General features: G+C 28.8%; 1 protein-coding gene across 8 annotated transcripts in view; it reads left to right on the top strand.

Annotated features, from left to right (window-relative positions):
* The window catches only part of LOC143192981 (uncharacterized), a 108,790-nt gene that overhangs the window by 45,125 nt on the left and 40,445 nt on the right, over positions 1 to 23,220 (top strand). For 3 of the 8 annotated variants that reach the window (XM_076398867.1, XM_076398869.1, XM_076398868.1), the window contains exons 3-5: positions 597 to 829; positions 3,159 to 3,335; positions 4,718 to 4,801. In XM_076398867.1, the coding sequence (XP_076254982.1) occupies positions 597 to 829; positions 3,159 to 3,335; positions 4,718 to 4,801 (494 nt within the window). Of the gene's footprint in view, positions 1 to 596; positions 830 to 3,158; positions 3,336 to 4,717; positions 4,802 to 9,428; positions 9,549 to 16,123; positions 16,408 to 20,874; positions 21,012 to 23,220 lie in introns of those variants that run through there. The other 5 variants (XM_076398870.1, XM_076398872.1, XM_076398874.1 and 2 more) reach the window with 5 other exon arrangements.

Here is a 23,220-nt window from a genome sequence, read left to right as displayed (position 1 = left end):
TCTCTTAATATAAGTACCAACAAAATATTTACCATCTAGGCTTTAGTACCTACCATATGGTAGTATTAACAATAAGGGATAGTTGTCGACATCCTACGATTTGGCATTTTTACGGTAAAATTATTAAAAAAGTTGAGTATATTGCAAACCCAGCATATATAATGGCTCCTTTTTTTCCTCTAAACTTATTATTAATATTAATTACAATTGTTAAAAATGTTGTGTATATTAAGCGCCCAGCATATATATGTATAATATATGACCTGTTTTTCTTCTAAAGCTATTGAAAGTTTTCCATATATGTTTCCCGGCTTTTACTATACTACAGGGCTTCCTTGTGTTTAGATGATATGTAATATAAAACTGATATTTCGATATCATATTGCCTCAACAGAAAATATGTGGTGGTGCAGGCTTCAGTTAATGATAAAAGAAACACATGTTTAAATCTTATTTCGCATATATTATTTCCTAAAAATAACAGTAATTTACAATTATTATACATATTAATAATTTTAGAGTAAATAAATTCATATTTTGATTTTTAATATTTAATTACTACACAATTTTATTACATTCTTTAATTTTATTTGCAGGTCCCGTCGACGAGAGAACCGCTGGTACTGTCAAATTTGTGGCGTCCGTTTAAATTCAACCAAACAAATATTGGACGATTGTATAGTGACTTGTTTAAAATGCGGAAGTCGAGTTTGCAAAGAAAAATGTGCCCGATATATTCAGCGCGGAGATTGGATATGCCAGAATTGCCTCTTACCAGAACAATCTTGGCTTCAGGGTATCGCTCAAACTATACGCTCTAGTACACACTGTAAGTATCATATTATATCTTAAACTATTAAACGAACAATTCTTGCATTAATATATTGAATATATTGTTGCGATCTTGCAAAGATTTCGACGAAAATCTAGGATTAAGGAACGATGAATCGCATTAGGGATTTCTGGTTCTAGAAGTCGATCTGTCAGGGTTTATCTTCTAATACATTCATTTTAAGTAGGTCATTTAATTGTATTGCCTCTTTACCTATGGTCTTTACCTCATTTATCGTACAGGACGTTATGAAAGATATATGCAAACTTGTTACCAAGTTTTGGGTTTGATAATCACCAGAGGGCGCGCCAAGCGGGGGATTGTTTATAGAAGGAAATATAAAAAAATATTAATAAAGTATCTTATTTAGGTATTAGTTAATACTTGAATGAAATATTTTTAAAACGCATGAATGATACTATCCGAAAGTAACACAAAATCTTAAATGACACTGTTTAAAATTAAATAACTTTGTTTAATAATGTTTTAACGACCCAGTTACTATTTTAACACTCACTTAATTTTAACGAACACTATCTTATCTTTAGGTTATAATGAAAATCTTATTATTTAATAAATTACAATTAGGAATTTGATCTTTTTCCAATGTGTTATACAAGTGACTATATTAAAATTAAAGTAAAATAACTAAAAAAAGTAAAAAGCAAAAAATAAATAAAAAAGAATAAAGTAAATAAAGATGTCCTGATTCTAGATGCTGTAGAGCTTTGGGACGGCAGATAATGCATCGACATGTTGTACTAAAGCTTGGAATTTTCGAAATTTTATGTATCCACTGTGAATTTTATATTTTGTAGAGCAATATATTAGTTATCGTGTACATCACAATTCTTTTTATTAATGTGGTTTGTACAGATGCATTAATTTAAACCCCCCTTTGTTTTCCAATGACTTAATTCGTTGCTTCTTAATCCACCATGATTTATCAAATTAATTTCATATCCGAATAAAGAACTTAAATGCATATTTTGTTCTAGAATGTTTTAATGCATGATGATGATTGACATGATAACAAAACAATTAGTTTTTGAAGGGAAAAATGCAGTTGAAGCAAAAACTTGATGCCGAGTTTCCGGACAGTACCCCAGGAAAATCAACCATAAAAGATTGGTATGCTAAGTTTAGACCTGGTGAAATGAGCATCGAAGACATTAAACATGTTTTTGAATGACCGTAAATTGAAATTGAATGAAATACCAGATACTATAAAGATATCAACTGAAAGGGTACATCATATCATTGAGGAATATTTGGGTATGAGAAAGCTCTGTGCAAATTGGGTGCCGCGCGAGCTCACTTTTGACCAAAAACAACGACGAGTTGATGATTCGGAGTAGTGTTTGAAGAGGATCAAGCGTAATAAACCCGAGTTTTTGCGTCCATATGTGGCAATGGATGAAACATGGCTCCATCATTTCACTCCGAAGTTCAATCGACAGTCATCCGAGTGGACTGCACACGATGAACCCGCGTGCCCAAAGCGTGGAAAAAGGCAACAGTCGGCTGGCAAGATTATGGCGTCTGTATTTTGGGATGCGCATGGAATAGTTTTCATTGACTACCTTGAAAAAAGAAGGAACATCAACAGCGACTATTACATAGCGTTATTGGACCGTTTGAAGGACGAAGTCACCAGGACAGTGTATCGCGTCAAAAATTCATGACTTGGACTTGAATCGTCAAAACTTGCTTCCTCATTCACCGTATTCTCCAGATCTGGCCCCTGCGACCATTTCCTGTTCTCAGATCTCAAAAGATTGCTCGCTGGAAAGAAATTTTCGTCGAATGAAGAGGTGATCGACGAAACTGAAGCCTCTTTTGAAGCATTGACCTTTGCTCGTACTACAAAAATGGTATTGAAAATTTGGAGGGTCTCTATAATCAGTGTAACATCCTTGAAGGGAATTATGTTGAATAAAAAAAAACTAATTTAGCCAAAAAAATGTGTTTTACTATGGTAGGCCGGGGACTTTTCAATTGACCTGTTATATATGTACAGTTCAGTCACTGGTAATGAACGACTAAACCATCTTTTAAATATTTACGTTAAAACTTATGATTTTACGACGTAGGGTGTATTATTATTATCACGTTGTTAACATTTAAGATACTCTTATTACCCTAGAACTCCCGTCACGTTCCAGATATATTCTTAGGTTAATTACCTCATCAAAAAAAAAAAAAATTGAATGATTATTGTATATAAATGGAAAAAATGCAAACCTTCAAATAATCTAAGCTAAGCTCGGTCACCTATGTAATGTATAATTATTTGAATAATTTCTGTTAATAATATTTTTTTTAGATTTTGGTGATCCATTTGAAACAATTATGGATGACGCAAGGGCAAGTTCAAATTTTGATTCATTGAGAGAAATGGAAAAGGAAGAAGTTAGAGATTTTATAGAAAAACTGGTCAATGTGATGCTTGGTGAAAATGTGGATAGTGCCAGTATATCAATGTTATACAACGATAAACAATGTAAGTTTTGTTTGTTATGTTATGTTGTATCTTTTAAATTTAGCATTCCTTGAATAAAATACAGATGTTGAGAGTTTTATAGAACTACTAATTTTAGAAGTATAATTTATGGACACGAAATGGTACATAATAAAATGTGTTCATATATGCAGTTGCTTACAAGAATATTACTAGAATTATTTAAATAATTTGAAGTGGCATGATGTTTGTCCACTCCTCTTAATAGTCCAGAAAATGTTATAAAGATGTAAAGGTAAAGGTTATCCGTTGAATAGTGCTATTTCAGAATGTGTCATATTTTGTATTTTTGCTTCCAAAAAGGAAACAATGCAGCGCTGGTTAACTTAACATTGTATGGTAAAATTGAACTGTTGAAAAATTGAACTGAATAACCGTAAAACAGTTTTGAACAATTTAAATGAGACTGGATATCAAAAGAAGATCGATATTTGGGTACCTTTAATGGGCAAAATTGAGTACTTTTTAAAAAGGAATGATACTGCCTATAATAGATGGATCACATATAGCTTCATAAAAGTTTGCAGAGCCTTTATTCATTTTACGCAAAGTGAGCTGCTCCAATCTGACCAATAACTCATCCGACTCTTTATAAAGGGAAAATGAACAATATTAGGCTGAAAAGTTTTGATGCATATCCATATTTAGTAACTTTAAAACTTTTTAATCTCAGTAAGCCTAAGAAAATTAGTTGGTTCTGTTGTTGGTCCAGAATTCTGAAGTGATATGGTTTTGGCAAAAAAATTTGGAAAAGATAGTCGATCAAAATGAAAATTTAATGAATTTTATATGAATAAATTTCCATTGAAAACACGAGAAAACCGAAATTACATGTACCCAAAACATTATATAAACTGAACCACTGAATCATCTAAATAGTATAAAATGGCGGCGGTTTTTAAACTGTGAAACTAACTGTGTTTGATATTTGGAAGACACAATTATTATGCTTCAATTATATTTAAAGATACTTCGAAATGAACTCGATAAAGATTTTGTTATTTATTTAAGATTATAAAAACTAGATAATTTGAGAGATTCTTACTTTTAATTTGTGATAACGTGACCCAGTCAATGAATAGGTTATTATGGAAGAAATGCATTTTCTTAATAATTTATTAACTGTTTGTTTGAAAATGGCGAATGCGCTTGGAGATGTACAAGACATTTTAAATAAAAGTGTTTTAAATAATATGTATTTACTATTTTAACAATATATCCTGTTAAGTACCTTATTTTAGCTGTTGTACCTTATTGTTTTGAAAAACTGATATAAGATATCAGACTTATCAGATCATAATTTTGGGCTTGTCCAATTGTCATTATTATCTAACTTAATGTCAAGTGACAATTTTATTTTATAGATAAGGAAATCTTCGACTGTTATCATCAGCAACTGAGCAGTACCCTGACAAACTTAGGTGCTGCTCTTCACGTTACTTTGTCTAGTAAGTTCAAGGATAGCACTTGAATATATGCACAGATGCACTTAAACTACATTGTCTGTATAATGATTGAAAATATTGCGCATTCATAATTATTCACCCTATACTTCAGACTAGAGAACCTAAGCACTTCACTTGATAGGACATTGTCGTTTACAAGGAGTCAACAAAATTATGTGTAGCACGTTATGAGTTATCATTAAACAGGCATTGAGATGAGTTTTTAATACACATGCACACTTTTGTAGAATACTATAGAATAGACAGTTAAAGTATCTCAATATTTGTACTGACACGGTTAATTGGTTTAAAGAGATTTACAGTAGATGACAAAACTTATACATGATTTTTTATTTTCGTGATTTTTCTTGGTCCTTATAGGTTGATTGAAAAATACAAGAAAACTTACATGGAAAGTATTAATTAAGAAAATCAACACCATCCACCGTATTCATCAGATATTGTTCTTTAGATTATCTTATGTTTCTTGTTTTGTTTTGTGGGTTGATTTATATAGCATGAAAATTGTTATGGAGGCATCCGATAACATGAGTTTTCTTTTAATGTTAACAAGTTCATTTAAGTTTATAAATTATTCAAAAAAAAATGATGTATGATTTCAAATAATATGGGTAGTATAAAACTAAATTTAGGGATAATCAGAAGGCGCAACGTCTGGCAAATACGATGTATAATATTTATTTTCACTGTTTAGTAATACGTGACTAGTCTGTTTCTAATAATGGATAAGAATACCAATTAATGTTAACAAGTCATAAAACAAAAATACTCTGTTTGTTGGGTCAAAATGATTCGTCAATGATTTATCGTATGACGTTTTGTTATAAATTGTTCATCTGACTAATTTCAAATATTGCTATCTGTTCACAAATTCCGAAAATAGCCCTAAGAGTAGCAGTAAAAAAGGGACCTGAAGTTAACTAATAATAAAACAGAATAAACTAACTAAGAGTAATCAACAATATCAATAATATTAAAGGGAATTTTAAAGAAAAGGAATTAAAGAATCTGTTACAAATTTATAAGTTTTATTGATATATTACGATTGAATTAATATGAATTTGGTAATGCATGTATGGATATTGTCGAGGCGTTTTTTGAGTTTAGAGAATATCCAGATGTTGAGGGATGTGGGTCATCTGAGTTGGGTGTTTGAAGAATGATTTGACACTTTTGACATTACCGGCCCATGATTCCTTTTCTTGACCGTTTAGAACAGTGGAAGGGATTTATAATGAATAATAACATGATTTTTCGTGTTACTATTTTTCGACTACAGTAGTATAGTACGCAAATTTCATGGAAGTAGCTAGAAAATAATCCTCCCTACATCATTTTCATACTTCTCACGGTTTATATGACACAGACGAGTAATCTGTATTATAAGGTAAAAATGCAATTAAAATGCTGGGTGGGATTATCGAAGAAAACATATATGTTACCATAAGTGTTTTAAGAAAGTTACACAATGTTTCCACGAAGTAAATACCAATGAGAAATATATTTCATTATTGTATAACCTGATTAAACCATGTCAAATGACTAAGAAGGAATTTTATCACGACCACAATGAACCGCTACTCAACAAATTTATATTCCGTGGTACACGCACAATATGGTTTAGTATCGATTCTTGATCGGCTTATTGTTATTATTGTATGCCAATTATTTTGAAAAATTTGTGATCATTCTTATTTTCGCTAACTATTGTCATATATTTGTAAATTATACATGAGTTTTGCACTCAGCATTTCAAATCTTATTGTCCTTTTAATTTACTTCTATGTATAATTAGAATTGACTAGATTATAATTGAATTAGGACAGGTGACTTAAACTGCGATATGCTCAAAAAGCAGTTGCTGCGATATAAGTGCTCAAAAAAGCAGTGGTGTCATGTCATAGATGTCTTAAATGTGTATAAGTAGTTTAATGGGAGAAGAAGTTTAGCTGGTCAGGATCACTATATCAATTGATTGATTTTACAAATATAATAAATGAATATGAATATACTGAAATTATTATTTTTAAGATACCCCAGACAATGAATTAGGTGTTGTAAATAGTTTTGGTAATAAATAAGAAATGAAGATCATTTATTAATGAATTAAAATCGATTTCTGGCCTTGGATCCATATTCTTCTGGTCTGAAATGCATTGAGCAGATATAGATAGTTGTAGAGTAAAATAGTATATTGAACATGTCTGTTAAAATTTTCGTTCCATTGTTTGGTTATATAATAAGATGATCGAAAGCCATACAATAATTATTCAAGATTTACTTGATATTTAATTTTATATCGCATTTGTATAGCCTTTTAAGACAACTATCATGTCATGCTCTATCACATGAATGATAATTACCACGTAGTAAAATTTGTTAGAACAATTCTCAAACAAAAACAGCAGTCCTCGTATCAATATCCTTTTGACTAAATGTATAATTTGTAAGTATCAAAGGACGTAAGTAATAATAAGTGAAAGCACATTCTATGAACATTTTCTTCATTACTGGATAATAACATAAGTCTCTTTTAATAATTGGTCGTTATTAATAAAACTGATTTAGCATTTACATTTCTGGTATTTATAATCGAGAACGCAATAGCCTATTCTATATAGTAAATAGTAGGTAGAAATTGGGCTTTCAAAATGTTAAAATTCAAATATACATCCTGAAGTCGGAAACTGACTTATATAGAATTATATTAGTGGTGCGTTACTGCTTACGAAGTATTAGTGGCTAAAGACTAACATATATTCAAAACAAACATACGAATACCTTGGAGAGAACAGCGATTAAAGATTTATTTACCAAGGAACAAATTAAACAGTTTCCTTTGAGAACAAAACCATGAAGAAAGAGAAAAATCACTAAGATGAATTTGCTTCGCATGCAACAGAAGCATTGAAGACAGGAATAATTCGACAAATCAAAAGACGCCTTGCATACATATTTATACCATCAGCTACTACAATTAAAATAAAACTATATTCAACTGTTACTTGTTAACCTTATACCTAAAACATGCTATCCTAAGTTTGATTGAGTTTTAAATGAAAATCACTGAAAATAAATAGTAAATTCCATGACTAAATTAAGTTTAAATTGAAATATGTAGAGTTATAACAATTTGTGTCTACAGAAACATATTCAATTGCAATTTTAACCGAGATTTTTGCTTTTTAATTACACCAATGTCAGCACGTTCTAGCACGGGATGTAAAACAAGAGTCTAACAAATCATATCCTAAGTAAACTGTAACTGTTCCAGAAACAGAGAAACGCAAAGAGAACACATTATCGTTACTCTAGCTAGTGAATGCCTAGGGCTCTACAGAAAATTTATTTCTCTGAACACTGCAATAATAAAATGATGTTGAGATGAAAATCAGTGTCGAATATCAACAATAAATAAGCAGGATAGGTCTAATGTAAATTAAGTAAGAAATAAAGATAACAACGTAACAGATTATACAACCAAACACTTTTTACTTTAAATATATACATAAATATTAAATTAGTACACAATTTATCATAATTTTTTGATATTACAATTTTAATAATGTAATCTGACAATTGTTGTGTTTAACAAATATAAAAAATGAATATGAATATGAATAATTCAACAAATGAAAAGACGCCTTGCATAAATATTTATACCATCACCTACTACAATTAAAACAAAACTAAATTCAACTGTTACTTGGTAACCTAATACCTAATACAGGTTACCGTAAATTTGATTGTATTTTAAATAAAAATCAAAAATAAACCAAAAATAAATAATAGATTCGATTATTAAATTAAGTTTAAATAGAAATATTTAAGGCTATAAAAAATATTGTCCGCAGAAACATATTCAAATTCAATTTTAACCGGGATTTTTGCTTCTTTAATATAGCACTGTGAGCACGTTCTGATGGTAATATGTTAGCAGTGGTTGATAATATTAGATTCAATAATTGTTATATCTTGGCGGATTTATAAAATTTGCGGGTTAGATGAACAACATGACATGACATGATGATTAACATGAAATTCAAATAGCTACTATAAATCAAATTAATTTAAGGAAGCGATTTCTCAATATAGTTCTGTTAATTTAATAATTAAAATTGAATAGTGTAGAAATTGATAGTATAACAGACAACAATTCGCAGATATTGGTCTCATCTGAGCAATCCAGTAGTACAATAAAAGTTTTCAAAATATTAGTAAAATTTGTTATATTTGTTTGTGCAAATATAAGGGAGATAATTTATGAACAGTAAATAGGTAAAATAGGTCTAACGTAAATTAAGTAAGAAATAAAGACATAACAACGTAACAGATTATACAACAACTTTTTTGCTTTAAATATATACATAAATACAAACTCTCGTATTCAATTAGTATACAATATTTTATTTATAAATGGAACATAATTATTTTACTATATTATTTGTCTAGGGAATCGATGATTTATGATAATTTTATGATATTACAAAACATAAATTGTCTAAAAATTCGATGTGCTTTTCAATATTTGATCGGCCTTGTTCTCACCGCGATGTCTACCACTACCTTGACCATCTTATGTTATAATTCAGCAGTAGTATAGTGACAAGTGCGTTTTTATGTCGACGTTGGAAATAACAATCATGTTGTATGAAACCGTTTAACTCGTTTAATGTTTGTGTTTTTAAGTGATAACACCGTGGATATATTTACGTCGAGCACATGTATTGTATGGTTATAATTCATTTAGTATTATTTTTACCTTTTGGTATAGATTATGTGCTTCCTTGCTTCGCTTATTTGACGGTTACGAAGAATCATTTAATTCTCAAGCAAGTCTATTAAAACATTATGCATATGTGTATTAATAATAATTAATCATATTATCTAAGACAGATAGCAAAGGAAATGAATCCATTACATTGTTGTCTTTTGATAGGTTCAAAATCTATAAAAAAATTTGAGATCTTTACGTCGAAGTGGATTTATTTGGTTTAACACATTTATGGTCTATAAACAATTTTATTGGTACTAATTGAAATAATTGTTTCAATTAAACAAAACTGTTTTGTTTCTGTTGTATCGCGATATATATATTTTATGATGATTGATTTACGATCATTTTTACTTGCGTTTTGACCTTTAAATTTGTTTATTTAACAATATTGTTATAAAATATATTTACAACGTTTTTATCGATACAATTTATGACCTTTAAAACATTAATAGATCAGATTAGGTTTCAAATTACTTATTAATTACATTATTCTCAATTAGATAATACATATTTTTTACATAAATTATATAAGTAGTAATGTTTTTTATTTCATAGTAAAACATATGTTTTCGATATATAATAAATAATGAAAATTATTAGTAGATATAGAAATTAAATCAATTTAAATTTTAATGGTTTAATATTTATTCTGGATCATACATCATCTTCCTCTTATTATTTTATTTTATTAGATGTTGGAATTAATTTGTAGTTTTTTTTATCGCATCAGTTGTAGTTTGTTAGCAAGTTTGAAATTAATTTATATATTTTTTATTTATTATATTGTTACTAGTCGTTGCCGGCTAACTTACAATTTGTCTTTACAATAACTTAACATTCTGAGAGTACTCATCGGCTGTATCTTAGTTTCTGGTGTAAAAATGTTTATGCGTTAATACTTCAGATTTTCTATTAATTGTATTCTGTTCTGGTATTATCCAAGAGTTGCATTACTTCGATATTGACATGAAAATGGAGTTTGTCCTCATGTCTTCTTGCAATTCTCTTGATTTCCTGATTATTATTCGTTATATGAAGGTTCTTCGCTCTTGTCTCCGACAGCAAGAATCGTAGTATCATCAGCAAATGTAGCCATCATGATGTTTTTCATTTGTCATTTATCACATGTGTAGAGTAGTTAAAGAATTGGACCCAATACACTTCCTTGTGGTAAACCTGCTTTACCGTCCTTTATTGTAGAGTACGCTTCCTTCTGTTTGATTCATTTTCAAACATTTTCTGACGCCTTTGAATAAGGCCTTATCGAAGGCTTGTGCTACATCTAAGAATATAGCTGAACATATCTTTTTGCTTTTCATAGGGTGAACTTCTATGTCTGATATTATTTTGATAGATCAATTTTTCCGCACTGGTGATAATTTTATGCAAATGTCCCTTTCTTTTATGTCTTATTTCTTAAGCAGTGGGTCATAAATCAAAAAACATTTCTCAATGTCTCTGTATTTGAATTAATGCAAGGTTTGTAACTCATATTATTATCGTAATCTTTTGAACTAATTTGAAGCAAAAATTCGTAGAAAAAAAAATGGTTTACAGAAAAAGGTAATTCTCCGTATCAAGATAAAAAAATCCAACGTCCAGCGTATTTATCAGATTTAGTTTCCTTAAATAGTAATTTGTTTTGTTGTGTTGTGAAAGAAATAACTTAGATATAAATTGTTTCATAATAGATTACTTCTGATCCTTAATGATTTACCGCACTTAATTCATGAATTTCTATCTTATAATAGATCCATTTTTTATCACCGGTGATGTATCTTTTGTCTCTGTATTTTCCAATCAATATGGATCAATAAGAAATAATTTTCTGTCTTATTTGTTATACCCAAGATTTTTAAACGTCATTCTACTGTGTATAAGCCAAATCTATATTTTTTTAAATTATTTTTGAAGTAGTTGGGACAACTTTTCATGGAGTAATTGTTCCAGTTCTTCATTAACACATTTTGTTGGCTGTTAGAGTCATTTATTGCCTTGCAAATAAAAACAGCACCAGATTAAAGATCTGCATTTAAATACCTTTAGTAATTTTTCATTCATTTGGATGATCGCCATAATTTACAATTTCTTTTAGCGTGTTTGGCTAACTTTACGGTTTTAAATGTTAACTCTTCTTTGAATCTTTTGTAATGTCCATTAAGAAGAGGGAATGTCCATTAGGAGTTTTAATTTTTTAATAAACAACATGATATCAAACTAATGATAAGTTCTGACTTTGTCTATTTGGATTATTTATATTCAGTTTTATTTATATTTTCAACATGTGTGCTAAAGGACTAAAACAAACATTTTTAATCGCAAAATATTTTAGAAAATCTTTTTTATTTATCGTCTGTATCATCAATCTATTATAGTTTGTGGTTGTTGTTGTGTTCAGAGATTGTGATTCTTCGATTATTTAGGCCATTTATTCGTTTTTGAAATTAAGTTTTGTACATTCGATTGAAAAAGGGCCCTTTGATATAGAACTGCACTATAACGGTACTTTTGTGTCCATTAAAATGAAAATGGGATTCATCCATACATATCAAAGAGTTCTTTATTTTTTTGATTACAAAGTTAGGCTTTTGACAGGTATTAATGATATTTTAATTATTATACATATATTTATATATATCTAAATTTTAAGTGAAGATTTTTGTACAAAATTTGGTGTAATGGCAATTTATTCTCATTTAAAGCTCTTGATTGCTTTCCCCAGAATCACGCTACCAGTTGACATATCTCTTTGAATCATCCTGTACTTTGCGTTTTAAAGTTTGAACACAAGTCTTGCATCAGTATCCACGAATTTCAAAATAATTATTCGGAAGAACTTAACTTTAGTTTTTCTCTTTGTTTCTCTCTTCCAAATGAGCTTTGATTTTAACATTAGTAGTGAATATTTTCAATTTATTTTCACTCTACTAACTTTACTAACTAACTTATCATTTTAGTCAGTGATGATGTGCTTGCCAAAATTAAAAGATTTGACGAATGAATATCTCGTAAATATATGCAAATTTTATTCGAGAATAGAAAGGAATTTAACTCGAAATTGCTTTTAACCCAATTGATTTTCTTTTATAAACAGATGGTAATCAAGGAAACGAGACCACGTTAAATGTTTGAGAAAACATATCGATTTCACTCGATCGTCAAAAAATTTCAGATATTTTATTGATGTGTTAACATTTAAAAAGTGAATTAGTCATTCCGCATATCTAAAAAATTGACAATACCATTATGCGTTTGCTTGTATTTAAATATTCCTGTAGGCTATTTTTAAAATATATTTAATTTTCGGACAAGATCAATAATTTTTAACAAGTCATCGTTTAATATCAAGATCATTTTAAGTGATTTATTAAAATATACCAATGTTTGCGTCATAAGTAGTTGACACTGAATACGGTATATAAAAGCTATAAAAAGACTGAATTTTAAATTGTTTATTTTTATTCATTAACGTGGTTTTATGTTATGACTTTTAGGATAAAATATCTTAATGACTGTTTATATTTATGTAACATATTGTACTTAAGAACATGTTGTTACTAATCTCACTGGATAATTAACTTTTAACAACAGATTAATATGCAGCAAATGATACATTAGTCAGTTTAACCAGCGAGTAGTTTCTGCATAATATAATATTATTATACATGTATATTATTAATGAATATATTGGTTAGATTTTATTAGAATTTATTTTCAATGATTTAGGATCTATGTACCGTTAAAAATATAATTAAATAGATATGCAGTTAATAATAATAATTAGAGATTTTATACCGTATATATTGTAATAAAACAAATTATATTCAATTAATTTTTAAAAAGTTGATATTACGTGGGTTGTTCAATAAATCTTTTGAAAATGGCGATCAAAACATCGATAACATGATTTCATTGAAATATTCATAATATTATTTCATTTTTATTATCAGCTGAATCAAGACACTTATTTTATTAGAAGAATACAAAAGAATAGTTTAGAGTTGTGATTAAAATTATTTATTTATAAGCTTAAGATAGAAAGAGTTGTATGAATGTCATTTTGGAAAAAACATTATCTTTTTTAATACAGACAGTGTATGGCTTTGGACCTGTATAGTTTGATGAGTGAAAGTAGATAATTAAAGTTCGAATTATAAATATGTTACTTGTATTTTTATCTGGGAATTATTTCAGTTTCAATCAGGCTTAGTTTCCCTTTATGTTACCGTGTACTTTAATTAATAACACTGCAACAACACTAGCGATATATACATATTTATAAGTTAATGAGTTGTTTAGTTAATGTAAGAGTTTCTGTGTTTTTTTAATATGATCATATGAAAAGTAAACATTTTATAGGAAAGTAGTCACTGTAGCAAAATTGCACTAATTATATTTATTTAATAGATGATGTTATTAATGCTTATTAAAATTATAATTCGAATGTTATAAGTTATAGATGGTTAATCACTTTGAATAGATTTACATCTGCCGTACTAAGATAAAAATATCTAATTATACTCTAATATGATTCCTTAAAATTGTCGTTTGCTTGTTAAAGTGATGTATAATAAATTATTGCATAGAGATTGAACAAGAATCGGTTCAGACCTAAGAAATATTGATTAAAAGAAGTATGAATATCCATTTATTTTGTTTGCATAACAGGTCTAGAATTAAGTAATTTTTTTGTATTATATCCTGAGTATAAAACAGGATATCAGAAAATACAGACCTACATAGGGAGACACGAGGAGTTTTGAGGATTTATCAAGTTTGAATCATCAACATTTGGTATAAAAGCTATGAAATATGTTTTGTGGTATCGGATGTCTATATTATTTCATCAACTGTTAAGTCTCTTGAAATCACGATAACCGATTATCAGAAACAATAATCAATTGCAATGAATTGAACATTCAAACAAAAATTCCTTGGATCTGTCATAAAACCCGACATTTTTCGATACGATAAAGCTAGAGGATGTGAAACTGTTTCGCCAAGAGTCTTGAACTCACTAGTATTCTCTAGAAATCCCTCCTTATGACAAGCCCTTGTTTTAGAAAGACATCTTTACTAGACAGTCTTATAAAATAAATAGATAGAAGGCTTGGTTGATTAAACAGGTTTTAGAAATATTCTTTTCCAAATCTATTCATCTAGGCGTCATTGCAATTTGTGAACTTTTTGTGAATCAGTTGTGAAAAAATTAGTGATTGGAGACGGAACTGCATGTTACCGGTATTTTACTAAAGAAAACTTGCTTGTAGTGTTCTTGGTGCCAACATGGTGTCTTGTGAAAAAGAAATGTGTAATTATTGTTTATCATTATTGGTCATTATTCATTATTATATGTTTCAAAAATGGGGTATGAGACAGCCTTGAATGTTTGAAGACATACAATTGCAAACTCTGTTGGATGAAGAATCAATACAAATACAAGAAGAACTTGTAACTCAGCTATATTAAAGTATCCCATAGTCTCAGAAATATCAAATAGGTATTTTTAAACATAAGCACCAAATCGAATATGCTCAAAAATTTGGAAGATGAGTCCCAAATGGGTTGATTGGTCTTGATTATCCGCTAACAAAAGTTAAAGCGATGAAAATATCAGGCAAGTTAAAGAAGGTTCTCCTTTGTATAGGGTAGGAGATGAAGGGGTATTTTATTACGAAATTCTGAGAATTGGCTTGCGGAATACTCCAGTCAAAAACCGAACAGAGAACTTCATTACCATTGAAAAAACTGGACAGTTACTTGATGACTTTAATAAGTCGAAGATTCTATTTCGATCTTGTTATGAAATAAAGTTTCTTGAAATATCTGTACAAATTAACTCCTACATCTGCTATATCAAGTTTTAATATTGTAATATAAACTAAACTAAATGCTTCAGGGATAAAAATACAATTCACTATTAACTCTAATCTTCAACATAATATACGATCGTAATTAAAAATAACTTTTTTTATGTACAAACGTGTGTTTTTTTATGATTAAACATGTTTTCACTAGTGACGTGACCGCTAAATTTACTTCGATTAATTAGAGTTCAAAGCATCAAGGCCGACAATGACAATAATGAGTTTGTCGGCACCCTGCTGCAAAAAACATCAAGGAAGGTGGAGATAAAACGAGACGATGATGGCGATGTATCGCAAATGATATCATCATGTTCCTAAGCCTGTTCAAATGTAGCATACTAAGATTAAGACTCATCTTATACGTTTAGAGTTACATAACTTAAGGACGCCTGGGGCTGTAGCATGATAATAGTTTTACATTGTTATAAGATACACACACACACACACACACACACATATATATATATATATATATATATATATCGAGCACATTCAGTGAATTTTATAACCTTAATAAATAAACTTAATCTTTGTTATCTATTTAGTTATTTGCGATAGATAAAACAAAAGTTCAAATGTTTTTTGTTAACCTTTAGATCTTTACCTTTAGAGTGATTCGATATATAACATATAAATATAATACTCGGCTAGTTTATAGCCAGTAACGTATTTACCTGTTTATCGAACAGGTGTGTGGTCGAGATTTGACTCTTGTTTTGAATTCGTATTACATTTAATCGATTAATTTAGTTATTGTTTGGATGCAACAACGATTGTTTCGTTGAGTGTTTTCCTTAATCCAAGCTCTGCTACCGAGAGAAAAATATAGTGCGTGGTTATGACAGAAATGCTATTAACCGTCTTTGTTAGTACGATTGTGACTTTGTATGTGTTACTGTGTGTAGGATTATACATTTTTCATTATATTGTAGAAGTTGTTTTGGGTAAGGTATCAACTATGTTTTAAAATTGTGTATCACGAATATTGTATTAAAGATATACAGTATCTTTATCTTATTTCTAAGAATATTTTGAAATGATTGATTATAATAAATATATTTACAATTTAAATTGCCTACTATGTCAATTTATACATACTTAAATACATCTACATTGATTTATTTGTATTTGATAAATATTATTTATGATTATGATTTACAATTAATTTTAAAATATAATATATTAACGTTATTCAATGTCAAATCATAATCAAAATAATGTAAATTCACCATTAGATATATATCCGAAAATAAGAAGTACTTTCTATAATTTAAGTTGTATATGTTTTACTAATTTAAATTTTACGCAATTTCATGTTATAACATTATTTTTTGTTGCGCTATAACTGTTGATTGTAGATTATTAATTACTAATCATGACGAATTTTGCAGGAAATTAAACGTTTCTTTATAAAGGTAATTTAACTTAAAACTTTTAATTAATATTGAATATAAATTAAATGGGATATAATAATTGTGAAATTAACAAGGAATTATTAAATTATTCTTATTAATTTTATACAGATACAATAAATAATACAATCAATAACATTTAAATCAATACACCAGTTATTTTAATAAAAGGCTACGAATTCAAAAATAGATTTTCTTTATCAAATGTGCTTTTTTTGAGGAATATGTTACGACGGATAAACAGATAACAATCAGAGTATTTCTCAATAATCAGATAATTTCTGTTTTGATGTGTGCTGCATCTAGTGAACTGAGTCTTGAAATGAGATTTATCAAATTTATATCAAAGTAGCAAGAAAATAAGCAATTCAGTTCTAAAGTACAGCGGCATTCAAGCATTGAATGATTTTATTTCAGATCTAGGGTTGTAGCAGTGTCTACAGCGATGTTGTCGCTCCAGTCAATTGGCTCATAAGATTTCTGTTGATACAAAGTGAAGAAAACATTTTAAAAAATGGTTTTCCATATGCAGTGTAATCTTGGTTTTTTTTCAAAAAGGTATTCATTGAAAAATATGTTAGTCATCAATATTTTTCATAATTTTCTACAATTATTCCTACATAGCTACATCTTAGATTACACCTCATAGTATGCTACGTCTTGCGGATCACACAATAAAAATAGCAACACTTTCAATATTCCTGCTATCAATATTCCGCTTCGGTGTCGATATGGACTCTTGGACTAATCCATGACTTTTTGCATTTGGTATTATCTTAGTAGGCCACAGAAAACTTTCCTTCTTTGATGAAACTGTAATATTGAAACAATTCATTTTCAATGGTAATGCAATTTGTCCTTCTTTTGAGACATTTCCATCACATGTAAGCCTGGAAACAGTTGATTGATTCATCAACTGTTAAGCTTTTATTTGAGTATTTGAGTTGGGGTTTCGTCTAATACTTCAATGATTTTTGATCTTCGATGCTGTTTTTCGTCACTAACATCGAAATCAAAAGTTTTTGATGGAATTCGGCAGCATATATTAAATTAAACCATAATATTATCGCATACAAAAAAAATAGTAACAGCAAAGCAAGTTAATAGAAGGAAAGTATAACAGGATAATATAAAAATAAGTTTAAATTACCAAGATGTAGACATAGATGAGTATCGAAGATATGGTAAAGAGATAGATCATAGATTTATTTTGTATACTCTAAATTTAGACTACACGATGAACAAATATTAGTATTTATCTCATGTCAACAAAGACAATGATAAAATCAAAGAAGATACAAATCACAAGTTCATACATTGCTTAAAAACCATGTTGACATTACGGTGAGTTATTTATTTTCTCCAAAATGTATATTATTTTCTACAGCAAGCTACAAAGGCATATATAGACATTATGCACAAATTGCAAGATCTAAATATTATAAAATATTATAAAAATAGATAAAAAAATTATAAAATATTAATAACAAGAATAATTTTAACAGGAATTCGGAAATCTTGTATTTGAGTAGCATATCAGAAACACAGCATCTTGCTATTAAAATGGCGCCTTAAAAAATATAATTTTTTTTTAATCTGCTTATATTTTTTGTAGTTATAATTAGGAAGATTATTTAACATTTTAAATATTTTTGTTTATTTCTATTATTTTCACTTGTGATTGATGCTCGATATAGATTTTCTAAAATTGTATATTTCAGAGTGAGAACGAAGCAAACTATGTTAATAGAGTTATTTGTGAGGTTTATTTTGAACATGTAATATATTTGCAATGAAAATTGTTGACTAAATGTAAATTTCATGACTAAAAGGCGTCAGTACACTTAAAAGAGCATGAACGAGAAGAGCATAGGAAATGGGTATAGTATTATTCATTCTGATTCTTGTGATGCGATGCTTTCATATTTGCTTTTCTCTTTGCTGAACTGAAAGAGCATACAAATCTATTTCTCTTTTAATATATAATAGTATATTTACGAATTTTACCTTAAATTTGTTTTTCGTGTTTATTAATATTAATTAGCCATAATATTTTATTGATATAATATTTTTGTTTTTGTTTTCCTAAATTTATTTATTCATTCATTCGTAAAATGTAAATTATAAAAATTAGATTTTTGTTATTGGATATACATGTTATTATAAATAAATGTATGTTATATAAAAAACATTATAAACATTCTTTCGTCCGATAGAAAAATATCGTAATATAATAAAAATCGATTTTAAGAAATATCGATATTTTTCTCGCCGGTTAGGTTGTCATCAATGTAATGTATTTGCATTAGCAATCTTGCTTATGTTTCGACTCGTATATTGGTTATTAAATATTTAACTTTGTAGTAATGTTAAACAGAACAGCGAATATTATTCATTTATTTACCTTTGCAATTTGGTTACGTTAAACAAAATGTTGTAAAACACACGGTTATAATATTGATAAGAATTTATCTTGATCTGTAATTATTTTCAAACATTAATGATTGTTAGTATTAGTCAGTTAAACCGTGTGGCATCTGAAGAAGTTGTAATTGAAATCAATTCGCAATGTCTAGTGAAAACTAGGTGCTATGTCTAGTGAGTAGGCTCGCTGTATCAGAACTTACTATTCGATTTGCTGCAACCGCTTCAACATGTTAGAGGTTGATGGTGTTAGTACGATTTCTCGCTTTTACTGGCATTTTCTACAATAATAGAAGTAGTAACAGTTTAATTTGGTTTTAGTGGTTCTTAATACACTACACCCTTTTGATCCTACCATATGCACAGCAATATTTTATGGGCATGAATCCACGACTTTTTGTGCTTGATCTACTTTGGGATCTACTAGTGGGTCTACTTTCCATTGCCAAACACATTCGTTCTTTTGGAACTTTGTTATATCATGTCTGAAAACAGCTGAATCATTAACTGCTAAACTATTTGAAAGTTCTTGGAAGATTTTGAGCTAGATTTTCGGCCAATAATAGTTGCGATTTATTATCGTCGATCTTTTTCAAAATTCAAAATCAAAATCGCTACTTTTACATCGTTGAAACCAAAGCTGACAATTGAGATATGGAGGAGCAGCATCACCTTAAATTTCTAAAAATATGTTTGATGGGCAGGCAAAAGTAGAACTATCATATCGCTGAAATTTTTTACACCGTCTATATATAAATTAATTCACAATCAGAATTTTGTTGTAATACGCATCAAATATAGTTTCTTAATTAATATCGAGCGAAATTAAGTTTATAATATATGTCTTTAATATCTAAAATAAAAATTTTTCAAACCTTTCTTGGAATTATATATTTTATTTCTATTTTTGATTAGTTATATTTTGGTTTTAAAGTTTATCGCTTGTTAGATGACAATACCAATTTAGTACAATCCTTGTGTTATCTCATTAGTCAACTAATAGTCATTGTCATCAATAATTAATAATTGTTTTTTGTTTTTATTGTAATTTATCATATAATTATGATTCCAGCCAATAATTTATTCAATATATCATAATAGACAATAATTATCTTCACATATTATTTTTTATTTAATGCTCAATCTTTTATTAATTTTGTTGTAGACATTTGACTTATATTGATATAAAAATAGCTTTATAATGTTAAACATGTCCCTAATATTTAAAAAAACCATAAAACATTTTCTTAAACTTATTTTAAACGCATATTTTATTCCATTATGCACAAATGTTCAGTATAAACTAATTTTCTAGTACATATGTTCGAAACAAGCGAGGTTCAAAGGTATTTCGTCAACCTTTAGTAAATTTGTTTTTTAAGTGCTGGTTTATACAAAAAATAATACTCTCAGCCACAACCAGACCATTTTGCGAAGTGTATTCACGCGGGTATCTCACTTTCAGTCGTGAATAATTCGAATTCAACAAATAAGCGAAGCAACAAACGCAGATTCACGCAGTAATCCAATATTATATACGAACATTAATTTATTAATGATTTGTATAAATAATAGCAGTTCGGGGTGTATGAAGACATTCTCCTGAGGTTGTAAAATGGCTTTTGTCGATTTCATTAGTGCGTTAGTGACAGTATATTTGTTAGTTTGTGTTGGTTTATTTATAATCCTATATATCCTAGAAGTTACTTTAGGTGAGATAATCTTTATTTTCATACAAAATAGTATATAAATATAGTTTAGTTAGTTTTATAACAGTTTTAATTAATCTAATCGAGATCTAATATTAATCAGTAAATTACTTATTACCATTGAGAGATATTTTTTAATAATAAAGTATTTTATTTAGATTAAAATTTAAACAATGTAAAAAATATTGGCCATCGGGTATTCCAAATTGGTAACTCTTCTTCTTGTTCTTCATCACAATCATCAATCACAGTTATGGATAGAATAAAATAATCCATTTTTAAAGTCTTTAAAAGATTAATTTCTTAAATTGTAACCAGACAGAATAGCTTATTTGATTGTTTTCAAGATGCTTTCAAATGTTTCGATTGATTTTGAGATAAGTGCATGAGAGTTAATGTGTTAAAACATGATTTTGTGTGACTGTTAGAGTATTTTCGACCATTGATATTTTACAGTTCAGCGCACTAATTGTTATAAATAAATAAATTCAGTTTGAATTATCGGATTCAACTTTGAAGCCATGATTGATTAAATATAGTACGCAACGCAATTACGACGTAACGCAATTACGAGTACCACAGATTGCATCTTTAGGGTAGGAATTTTTTATATCAATGGTCTTATAATAAGATATACAAGTAAGTATTTGTCACGACTGTGTGATTAACCAACAAGGAGTTAGATTTTTCAAGGTTCGTTGAATAATTAAGAAAGCTAGAGGATGATATGCCCTATAGGGTTTCTCAATCATTAAGTGTTATATTCCTTTGTCTCTGTTGAGTTTATTTCAATGTTTTCAAATATTAAAACCCTCTTAATGTTTCATCTCTCAAAATAGTCATGTTAAGTAGCTAAAACGTCGATGATATTTAACTGAACATAGCGGCAGTATTCATTCAATGTTAAGCCAAAAATGACTGGACCGTGTGTCACCATATTTCACACTTTTCTGCATAGTTATCGCTTTCCTCAGAGGCCTTCCAAACATGTTAACTGGCTTCTTTAAGATTTTGGGTTAGGATCTGCGTCATCTTCCTGAGCGATTTGAAAATAACTTTGATGTATTTTTTCAGTACCCTTTCAGTACGTTAAACAGTTGTTTATCGAAGAAACGGGATGACTGCTAGCAAAACTTTTGTTTCACTTTTGATGATCGAGCATTGGATTATATTGCTCATCTTGACCATCACTTATTTATATACTTCAAGATATATCCGTTTTGATAGCCTGAGTTCACTTGCCAAGGAATCTGTATGGATGTGATGAAGACTGTATAAAATAAGGATTACAGGGCGGATACTTTTTGGGATAGGTGATGTATGACGTAGTATATGGGTATCTGATTGTACGTGCTAGCTTACTGTGAATCTGATATACCTGTTAATCATTGTCCTTTTATCGACATCAAACTTCAGTCATAGTTTCATTATACTTCAGCATTTTACAGTCATTTTCAACACACATCATTGGCCCCAACATATACACAGATTTATTTTTAAATTGATTGTGGTTCGCTAGGAATATCAGTTTTTCATCATGGAACATAATCCATTTAAACATATAGTCCTTTCCTGTGTTGTACAGGCATAGACTAACAAACACCTGTTAATATATTTAGCATTCAATTTGTAAATGAATCAATTTTCCTTCTGCTTTACCATTTTCAACATATTTTGGACACGTTTGGTACAACTAGAGCATGAGTTCTAATAAAATACAATAACTTTCGATAATTTTCTCGTTTTAAAATGCTGAAATTGAAAATATTCTCCTAAAAAATCCTTCCTTGATTGTTTTATCATCGATTCCTGTGCTGGCCTTCTTTGTTTTTTTAAGTAGATTTTTCAATTCAATTTTTAATATCTTGAAACAGACAGCCACTTTCGGCAGCACTTTTTCGCATCAAAATAGTGACGTACACATCTCCACAAAAACGTTTTATTTAAAATGACCTGATAATTTTTTTGGGGGGAAGATACTCTTGGAAACAGGATAATATGCTGTGTTTTTTACGCTGTATCTTTTATAAAACTTTAAGAAATTATTAAAACCCATATATGTAAATACATTTCATCGTAGTACAATAATCAGATCTAGTGTTAACCACAATAATAACCATTTAGTAGTAACAATAGTCGTTTCACCAAATGTATGTGATTGACTACTCAGACGCCAATATAATTATTTATCTTAATATTTCAAAGTTAGAAT

Source organism: Rhynchophorus ferrugineus, unplaced genomic scaffold, assembly GCF_030347505.1.
Source record: "Rhynchophorus ferrugineus isolate W39M unplaced genomic scaffold, kcgeb_rfMv2 rfM3, whole genome shotgun sequence".
Taxonomy (NCBI): Eukaryota; Metazoa; Arthropoda; class Insecta; order Coleoptera; family Curculionidae; genus Rhynchophorus; species Rhynchophorus ferrugineus.
This window is presented reverse-complemented; position numbering and strand designations above follow the sequence as displayed.